The 10,752-nt window shown below is 36.5% G+C and overlaps 1 protein-coding gene across 1 annotated transcript in view; it reads left to right on the top strand.

Moving 5' to 3' along the window:
- The first annotated feature begins 445 nt into the window (after nucleotides 1–445).
- The window catches only part of LOC139734184 (uncharacterized), a 33,680-nt gene continuing 23,373 nt past the window's right edge, over nucleotides 446–10,752 (top strand). Inside the window, exons 1-12 of the mRNA XM_071644987.1 lie at nucleotides 446–707; nucleotides 1,312–1,397; nucleotides 1,997–2,116; nucleotides 2,915–3,056; nucleotides 4,133–4,279; nucleotides 5,324–5,446; nucleotides 6,284–6,357; nucleotides 6,792–6,896; nucleotides 7,634–7,763; nucleotides 8,669–8,683; nucleotides 9,673–9,696; nucleotides 10,259–10,354. Of these exons, the coding sequence (XP_071501088.1) occupies nucleotides 446–707; nucleotides 1,312–1,397; nucleotides 1,997–2,116; nucleotides 2,915–3,056; nucleotides 4,133–4,279; nucleotides 5,324–5,446; nucleotides 6,284–6,357; nucleotides 6,792–6,896; nucleotides 7,634–7,763; nucleotides 8,669–8,683; nucleotides 9,673–9,696; nucleotides 10,259–10,354 (1,324 nt within the window). The remainder of the gene's footprint in view (nucleotides 708–1,311; nucleotides 1,398–1,996; nucleotides 2,117–2,914; nucleotides 3,057–4,132; nucleotides 4,280–5,323; nucleotides 5,447–6,283; nucleotides 6,358–6,791; nucleotides 6,897–7,633; nucleotides 7,764–8,668; nucleotides 8,684–9,672; nucleotides 9,697–10,258; nucleotides 10,355–10,752) is intronic.

Below are 10,752 nucleotides of genomic sequence, written 5' to 3'. Positions count from 1 at the left end.
CTGTTGTCAATTGCAAAATCATTTTACGACGGATAAAGCTAAGCTGATGAGTCGCACATTCCGCATATGGCAAAACATGATAGAAGGCATGATTGACTTGATTGATTGATTGATTGATTGATTGATTGATTGATTGATTGACTTTTTTTGTTAGTGGTTATATTACTTAGAATGAATAGAGCAAATTTGGACAGTTTGAGTTGAGGAAGTTTCATTCCACTCGAGTTGGATATGATAAAGTTAGATAATGTTGTAATTTCATAGTGATATCTTTTAACCCGTTCCCTACGGTAACCTGGTAGCCTGCGTATTAAGTCTAGGGGTTAACAGTGATGTTGAATGCAACCCTTACATGTGTGGGATTTGTAGATGAGATAATAAAAAAGAGGGTTTTCTCCCAATCACTATCATCTTGTATCTTAATCATTGTTATCTTCTCTTAAAGATGCCTTCGAAACACGCCGCTCGTGTTGCCTCTCCGCGCTCAAAATGTGAAGGCGGCCGAAGCGTGTCAGCATGTTCAGCGGCTGCACTGCTGAGCGTCATCGTCTCCGTGCTGGTTCGGCTCCCCGGCGCTTCGGCCAATGCGCCAAGCTGCAGCTCGGCAGTCCCTCTCGGCATGCAGAGCGGCTTCATCCAAGACTCGCAGTTGTCAACCAGCCACGACTACGCTTCATATCCAACTTCGGATGGTCGCATATCAGACGGTAAGTACGTTATCTATCCCCTTTGACGCAAGATAGAGCAGGCCCGTCTCATGTTTCATGAACATATCTTTTAGAGAATAAGTTAATGACAATAACAACGGAATCTATTCTTGAATGGCCGCATCTGGGGGCATGGAAAAATAATAAACAAGGTAACACTCTACTGTTACTCGGCAAAACATTGGTAGTTTGAAAATACTTATGACAACATAAAATACAATATAGGCCACTGTTCATCTGATAAATCAGATTATAAACAAATAGCCTGAACCGGTAACGATTTATTCGTAACTGAAAGAAACCCAACAACTTAAAACGTAATAATGATACAGAATTAAGGAAATGAAATTAAAAAGAATGCAGAATGACAGGATGAAAAGTCATAATCTAGTGATAATATACTTATTACAGTTAATATCATTATCATCTTTACAATGACCTTTACCTCTATTATCATGATTATAATCATCATTAGTATACTAAACTCCTGCAACCATTATCATCACGCACGGTCTCTACTATTAAGCTTTCTGTTTTTAAGGTTATCGTTACTGTTATTTTACATTGAGCAAACGTTATCTTCTCTTATATGATTTATTGGCAGACATTAATACAGCCTGGACAGGTAATGGAGCTGTTGGAAGTCCTCATTTTCAGGTGGATCTCTTAGCACACACTATCATCGAAGGGGTAAGTGGGTTCGATATCCGTTTAGTGTATATATCCCATAGTTGCTTCTGCTAATAACATGTTATATTTCTTATGTTACATATTCTTTAAATATTGTTAAAAGTTAAAGACATGAAAAATATTTTCCTATGTTCAGTGGGTTTGACGTATTAGCCTAAAACGCCTTGCAGGTACTTAGAGATGGGTGTGATGTAATTTACACATCGCTATGCCAGAAAGGAATGAAGAGACCCCCTCCCCCCCCCAAAAACAAAAAAAACAAAAAACAACAACAACAACAACACAAAACAAAAACAAAAACAAAAACAAAAACAAAACAAAACAAAACAAAACAAAGCAAAACAAAAACAAAAACACTAGATGTTACCTGTTCACTTGGACTCATGAGTTTCCCTTAAAGACTAACCGACATGAAAATATCTGAAAATATTTACTATCAAAAATTTATGCATTTACTGTCTTTTCCACAACCTATAATATTAGAGATTCAAATTTCTGATCCAACAAACGTAATACCATAATTTCTTTGCTAGATTGTTTGCTTCCTGTAATTGAATAGTTGAATGACGTCACGTGTATTTCATGTTTGATTCCACCAGCTGATAATGGAAGGACGAATGGACGCGGGTGAGACGAACAAGCGCATCCTCACATTCTCCATATCCTACAGCAGTGATGGTACGAACTTCATTGACTATGAGGAGAGCAGCACCGTGGTGGTAAGAAAACTCTCGGAACTCTATTCCTTTTTTGTGTGTGCAAAGTGAATCAATGCATAAAGATTCTATTCATATGAATGGGCTAATCTGGGGTGTTTCAGACTAACGAGAGAAGTCGTTAGCGCGTTTCTGAAACTTATTTCTTTGATCTAAAGTTTATTACACCGAAAAGAATCTATTCCTAAAACCGTTAGTAAGTGTCCTTAAGACGGGTGGGCTGGAAATCTCCCTGCCGTGTTAACTTTAATGTAGCACCAAACTATTATCCATGCACTTTAACTGTCGACACATAGTTACAAACATAGGCATGTACTTGCTGCTCACATCTTGCATGGAGTAATGTTAAAGGATAAAATGTTTCTTTATGAGGTCACACCTCTTATGGCATTATACATTGAGGGTTTTTTTTTTCTGGTTTTATTTATTTCCGCAATCAATCAAATTCAAATTCATCCTTAAGTTCAAAGAAACGAACAATAACAAAATGTAATGCAATGTTATAAAGTGATAACATAACATTACACAACTAAAGATAAACATAAACAATAATAGTGTGCAGATAAGAAAATAATATAGAGCAATAATAACAGCAAAGAATAACTAATAATAAATAAAGAACATATTTTATCATAATTATTGTAGGTATTTTTCTAGCAAATAAGTGATTTGTTAAGCTGGAAATAGATGGGGCCTCGTTATGTTGCCAAAAGCCTCCCATAATTGATAAGAATTCAGCAGAGAGCTTCTCATTCATTCAATCAATCTTCGCATATTCATTTCTGTATCACTGTGTTGTAGGTCTTTGATGGAAACACCGTAGAGGGATCGACAGTAGCCATCACGTTTAACAACCCCATTGTGGCGCGGGTGATCAGAATGGATATTCTCACCTACGATGCTAAGCCCGCCCTCAGACTTGAGTTGTATGGGTGCTACGAAAGTGAGTTTAAAGGGCCCCTGAAATTTTAAGGTGATTTATGATACCCTCAACATCACTTGTGCAGTGAAACGAAAATCTAGAAACATTCCATACTATTTGTAACGATTTTTTCTTCTATTTTTCTTCAGATTACTTGGGAACTCCCACAAGAAAAAAACCCAAACAAACAACAAATCCTTCCAGACCAATATTCCTCAGATGACCTCATCTGTCAATCATTGCTAAAGTACTGAAATGTTTAACGAAAGACAATGGAATGCACCTTCCCTTCGACTCAGCATAACTTGCATGTTCCCATGTCTTTTGTTATTTACAAAATATCACAGGGTATCATAAGTCAACGCAAATCAACATGCATTTGAATTTCAGGGGGCCCTTTAATAGAATTAGAATGGTGTGACATTTCTGGATAGATGAGGAAGGGGGGGGGGGTGAGGGTGGAGAATAGAGTGGTGTTTGATGGTGGATAGGGCTAGCAACTCCTCATGTATTTCATATCTTTACATTTTATTAACCACGAGAAATCTATTTACAGAATATTATGTATACATTGTGTATTTGTTGGATCTTATGATACTTTAATTTTTTTATCGTGAAGAGCTTATAACGCTTTAGGATAAGGGCGAAATACAATATTTTTGTCTTATTCAATCCTATCTTTCCTCTAACGTAGAGTATTCCTGCTTTGTAAACGCACTAAGAACGATGAAAAAGAATGATTTATGATGGCATATAACCTATATATTCATCAGGTGAACTTATGCTATGATCATGAAGTCAAATTGACGCTGAATTCAAGAAGTGCGCTGTAGCGCGTTAGTTTAATGCAAAACCAACCAACCAACCAACAAACAAACAAACAAACACGCAGAGCTCTAACTGGTCCGTAAATGTAACAAAAATAGATTCGGCAAACTTGAAGAAGCATTTTTAGGGGGACTTTATTTTCTCTTCTTTTTTTTAAAGCCAAATATCTGCTACACAATATAAGGGTAATATGGTAATAGGAGTGATGCAATAATAACATCATAATTCTAACATTGGTAATTTTGTGGTGGGTGGCGGTTGTTTCCTAGCTCATTCGTGCGCCGAGTGGCTTGGTTTTACAACGGTCATGCAGGACACTACTGGCTATTTCTGGTCCTCTTCGTCGTACGCCCGCGCCTACTACAACGTCACACAAGGTTACGAGAGCGTCTCCGTCTGTTACGACGATTCTTCCGGTGAGTTTACAAGCCCATACGAAAAAGAAAGAATGAAAGGAAGAAAGAGGAAGGGGGAAGAGGAGCCAAAGAAGGGGAGGAGGAGAAGAAAGAGGAGGAGGAAGAGGAAAGTATGAAGTCTTTCTTCCATTAAGTCCACACTGGCTGCTGCAGGTTCTTTTGTTGACGTTGAATAATTATACCCCTGTCTGCTCTCGAACTTAACTTTGACATTAATCAGCTGATTCAGACTCATCGTTCTTGATATGAAGAAGATCATACTCAATGTTAATTTGTATATAAAATGATTCAGTATTTTCGTCATTAAAGATGAGATTGGGGAAATGTTTGTGGTCAGATACGTAAACCTTTATCTTATCCGTTCTACACTGAAACAAGAATTTCTATAATTCAAATTCAAATTCAAACTTTATTTTCACTTCTTATCAACAAAATATACCAAAAAAAAAAAAAGAGAAATCTGACATGCGTGTCGTTGAGAATATACAAAGCCAGCCAGGGATAACAACATGTTCATGTCTACATGATCAATACAAACAAGAAACATACAACCGTATTAACTATAATACACTCTGCGATAAAGTGGAGGTACCCACTCAAAAGACTACGCTTGAATCATGTGGATAATGTGAGGATAATTTAATTTATGTGAAGATGCGAAATTTCACTATGATAAGCATAATCAGAAGGAAGCTAGATCTATAGTGAACATGAATGGCAACAGCCTGGTGACATAATTTGTTTAAATGTAATGATCGTATCTTCTTCTTTTTTTTTCAAAGAACCCCCTCATATGATGAAAAAGTATGATTAAATACAATGTTGTCATAATGTGTAATATAAGGTATAAAACATTAACCTTAAAATTACACCATGTCAGAAATACCATTTCTTATCATCATATCATTGTGATGCTACATCCATAATATGAAAGTCATGATGGAGAGTAGTAGTAATAATTCAACATAATATCATTGCAGTCAAAGCATAGGTATCGTTCTTAAAAACAATTTACATGATTTACCTCAATTTCTTTCCAATTAGACATTTGGGACTGCACGTCTTCGCTGGGGGTCGGGAACAACTGGATCGATAATTCCCAGATGACTGCGTCGAGTTCAGCCTCGGGGTACGAGGCGTGGAAGGGTCGCTACGGACCGTCTGGAGGTATATTGCAGAGGTTACCTCACCGTTTCCAGAAGATTGATGCATGTGATTGAATCTGTTCTACGGGTCCTTATTGTGAAAATTACGGACATTACATTATTATTCATGACTCGTCCGAGTCACTTTGTCAGCTCTGTCTTGTGGTGAACATTCACGTGTGACCTGTGATGGGCTTTGCATTGGTAATATTCCGTCGAGCAAGACAGAGCTGAAGAAATGACTTGGACGAGTCACAAAACTGTTCTCTCCTTGATTTTCCTAAGTATAAAAGTCCAGTCGAAAAGATTGAATCACGTGTTCTCGTTATACTACCTGGGTGAATCTAAATCTATCCATCGATATATTCTCAGAGGATTTATGGGGAGAAGAAATGTTAAGCTGTTTTTGTGAACACTTGGTATGGAACTAAAATTCAATGTGCTCGTAGTTGGAAGACGTTGAAGCAATTGCGCCCTTAACAGGTCTTGCGATTTTCGTCATCTCTTTTTTCTCTGAACGTTCAAAGTAAGGCTTATCAGTTTTCATATAGTACAGGGATATATTTCATCTTGTGGGATATGAGATTTGGTGCTTCGATGAAAATAAACATTTTTTTTTCATGACAGCACATACTTATAAACTTAAAATCAGGTGAATGGGCTTTCATAAATGAGTATTCAAGCAAACGGACATTGTACGGAGTAGTAATTCAGCTTTGTATTGAATCATACATTACGTTTATTCATTGTGTCTGTGTGTCTATGTGCGTGTGTGTGTGAGTGTTTGTGCAGCCGTTTGTTTGTAATTGTAACAGTTTTGATGTTTAATGTATCGAACTTTCTGTGAATTACTTTGCAGTTTGGATGCCTTCGTCAAACTCGAATTCGGAGTACCTCCTGATTGACTTATCGGTGGATGCCTACATAAGTGGGGTAAGAAGTTCTTGAACGCAGTGCTAACATTCAGTTACAGGTTTAAAAATATCACGTTCTGTTATATTTGCAGGAATGCTCAAAATTTTCAACTGTGGTAATTTGTACACTAGATTATTCTCAGGCTTTGCCCGTCAGTAAATGCCAAGATCTTTGAAATCATTGTTCTTTTTCATAACAAACCTCACTTCGAGATTGTGTAGGGAAAGACCGTTGAATATTTCTTCGCTTTCTGAATGTGAGAAGAACAAATGAGCAGAACCAGTGAGATTTCATTCACAGTGTGCATGTGTACCACACACAATGGCAAGGTAGATTTTCCAAATGCACACCAACTTATCATAAGGAATCTTTATACCATTAACCCCATGCAATCGTCAGAGGAAATAAAACATCTTGGAAAATGTTAATTGTAATGTTTCGTCACGTTTCAGTTCAAATCTCGCGGAGACCGAGACAGCTCAGACCAGGCCGACACATTCTACATGACATACAGCAGCGACGGAAGCAGCTACAGTTCTCAGACGGAATTCGCTGAGGTAATGCAACCAAATTATTTGTATACGGAGAGAACACATAGAAACGCATTTTAGTGTGATAGGAGTGGGAGGGAACAGACTGAACATCTGTCCCCACTCGTTTATCGGCCACAGTGAGATAATTACAGTTGATGTGATATCAATTGAATATCATTGTCACTTTGATGTGATGAATCAAATGATGAATGATGAAATGATAAGAGTAGTAAAAGCCGAGTCAAAGGTTGTGAATTTTAGATTTGATTTCTTATATTTTGGTATTATTGCGTACTTATCCGGCTTTACGTTGGTATCACATGCATAACTACGCATGTACTTTATGTATAGTTATGTCCACACTTTATCATATTTTATTTGAAAATATCACACAGAAATACAATTGAATTGGAATGAACCCACATCGGTTTTCTTTTTGTGTGTGTGTGTGGTTTTTTGTTTGCGAATAGAATGGAGAAACCATTTTCGTAGAAGTTCAGAATAATTTTATTCATTCACGAGACAATTTTTAATCAAAACATTTCCTAATTGGAATAAAATATTTCATAACATCAAACCCTTTCGTGAACCTGAAGAGGATCTGGTAATTGGGTAAATTTCGACATTAATTGAAAAACGTGGGTATGTACAGTACATAAACCTTAACTGAAGTGAGGCGCAATCCAGGGAAAACGGATAACTCCATGATTATCTGTCAACTATTCTCCACCCCCCCCCCCCCCCCCCTCCTACAACCTCAGCCCCAGGAAATTGACACCTTTTACCTCTACCAAACTCCAATGTCGGGTCGGTACATCAAATTCACCATGGCGTCCTGGACAAACAACATCGCCTTCGCCGTGGAGGTTTACGGCTGTGGTGATCATTTGCGTAAGTGACTTCGTACATTATACATTCTCTGCACTTCAATTTATTTATTTTTTTCACAGAACATAACATAATATGTAAACGATAGCTGACTCCACGACGGAAATTAGACGTAATTAACGAATTTGCACAGACATTTTGTCACATAAACTACACCAAGTATACGTACGTGTATGCTCAGCTGTTTATCATTATCAATTTTGCTTAGTGTATGGGAAAAATGAGTTATGGCACACAATCAATAAATGATGTGAATTCGTAAAAGAGGTATATATTCAAGAATCGTTCACACAAATCGCTAACGATGTAACAGTACGTAGACTGACACTTCGGCTGCATTACCTTCGTCGCCAAGTTGTCTCCAGATTTGAAAGGGCACCGTGCAAACATTTTTCTGCTTTCTCCCAAAGGTTTATAAGTATACGGTCCAGAGTTCAGTAAATTCCACAATTAGTGAATAATCACAAATGGACTGAGTTAAATGTCTGCTATGTATGTTTGTATTTATCGCGTCAAGCTTTTAAAACTTGTATTCATAGTGATGATGATAGTGCCACATTGAGATCTATTATCAACAGCGACATCATAGCTACCATTGGCTATCAAATTTCACGAAAAGACAGCTTATGGCCCATTTGAGTGCTATTTCGTCCAATTTTCCCTTTGCAGAAATTCTGATAACCTCCACATAATTATTCACATTCTTATCTGACGAGATCTTTTTTTTTTCCGCTGAAATAGGAAGCATAATATTGCTACTTTATACTGTAGCGTGCTACGAACTCTTCCTGAGATAAATTCACCCAAAGACTTCATCCGTAACATATTAATGATTTTAAGGTTATAAAATATTGAAATTTTCCTTATATTTCACTGTTTCTTTTTTGTTTGTCCTTCGGTTATTGCAGCTACTGCATTTCCGGGTAAGTTACCTAACAATATACTTGTCTGTCGTATTGCCGAGGTCTTGTTACATAGATATGAAAATATGTCTTTCCATTTTCACCTATTTTGTATAAGAATCCGTAAGGAGGTTGCGGAAAACCATACAAACGACTGACATTTGTGGGTTCACATGCCTATGGGCAATAGTAAATATATTTACTTTTGTGTGCTTTGACCGTCATGTAGTCTCCACTCATTTCATTTTCATATTGTGTAACGTGTACAGTACAGTGTATCCTTTGTAATGTTCATTCTGGTTTTTGTTTCATGTTTGTAATGTTTATGATATGTATCCTATATTCTTTACCTGGTCGTATAAATAATAACATGTTTTCCGCATTCATTCAATTTAGAATACAGACACAAAAAAAGTATTTTACCCTAATTTGATTATAACAAAATAGAATACTTGTCCTGAAAAGAAGTTTACTTTAACAGTACTAAGCAGCTGCCTTTATCACGGGTTTCATGCTTTTATACATGTCTATAATATTATTATTATTATTACTGTTCATTTCTTGTTTACGGTGTGTGTGAAAGTTCTAACACAAAATGGCGCACCTAAAAACCAAAAGCTTTTTGTTTAATATGAAAGCCCCATCACAATAGGTTCTGTAGTATTCACATTTTACAACTGGTCATTCGCCAATTTGTAGTTATGCTACACTATGTTACAATTTCTTATTCAATGCATCTCTATTTAAGTGATACAAAGATGAGTATGGAATGCCTTCTTTAAACGCATATTATACTATTGTGATCAAACAAATCAAACAAGCAAATTCAAATGATTTGACTGTCATTCATTAAGCATTACAATGAGAACATTAATCAGAGACAAGTTATAAGCCTCACAGTTTCCTTCTTGAAATGGTATAAAGCATGAAGAAATTGAGAAATCGTAAGGAATAGGACAATTCATTGAAGCTGTAATCTTGCTTTTTTTTCGCTTCTCCACCATGAACAGCTACAACGTCTGCGTCAGGTGGCGGTAAGTACCGTTTCCTCCTTGCTATTGTTTTCTATAACTTTTTTTTTCGGGGCTTGCTTCGTTTTGTTTCAGTTCTTGTTTCTTTCAGCATACCTTCTATGTCTGTCATTTTGGGCTCTCTACAGATCTGAGTCTTAGCCAAAAGATAATTGCAGTCTATAAAGATTATGGCCGTGGTGTTGCATGGCTTAATATGTGCTGCCAAATGTACTGTTAAGAACCCCCCCCCAAAAAAAAAAAAAAAAGGAGAAACAAAAAAACATAAGGAGAATATTTATACGTCACGAGCGGTCTCATGAATAAAATTATCTTTTATCTCGCCCATGAATGAATGAACTTTACATGATGACGCTCCATACCAACGTGAAACTTTTTTGTTGTTGAAAAAAACAAAATCGTTTGAATTTCTTTACGTAAAACACTTTTGTGTAATATAACATATCGATTTTCTATTACTAGTCTGTGTTCAGTGTTTTTGTTGTTGCTCATAAGGACAATTTGTGATTTTGAAAAAAAAAAAGAAATCTAAAGTTTTTAAATGACCTTTGACTTTTCCCTCCAGCGGCTGAGTGTTCTGGTTCAGAGGGATGGCAGAATTTGGATCCTTATGGCAATGGCACTATAGTCTACACATACTGCGCCAGACTCACAGACCAAGGTAAGAAAGAGCAGAACTCGAGCTCCACAGAGACAATTGCACATCTGTTTCGGGAATGTGATGATACTCAAAGGTTTACTTATCAAATACCAGAAATTATGTTACAGAATCAAACTCAAATTACTAGAAGTTATTTTAAAATCCAAAATGTTACAACTTTGTTTATATGTACGCAAAAATACTTCATATTTTCTGTAAGAAATAGAAAAAAATCGTTACATTATAGCCAATTTTGTCAGTCTTCAAAACAAGCGAAGAAAGTAGATGAATATATGTCTTAGAAAAATAAAGGTTTTGGATCTAATATTAATTGGAATCGCATTTACATTATTCAGTTGTTTCGCAGTTGCCTGTCAAATTTGGATCATTATTTGTCTTTATGTATTGTATGTGACATT

The sequence above is a fragment of the Diadema antillarum genome, unplaced genomic scaffold (assembly GCF_040938485.1).
Source record: "Diadema antillarum isolate AM-2024a unplaced genomic scaffold, OU_Dant_1.0 seq00000512_RagTag, whole genome shotgun sequence".
NCBI classification, from domain to species: domain Eukaryota; kingdom Metazoa; phylum Echinodermata; class Echinoidea; order Diadematoida; family Diadematidae; genus Diadema; species Diadema antillarum.
Note: the sequence above shows the minus strand (reverse complement) of the source record. Positions and strands in the feature narration are given on the sequence as shown.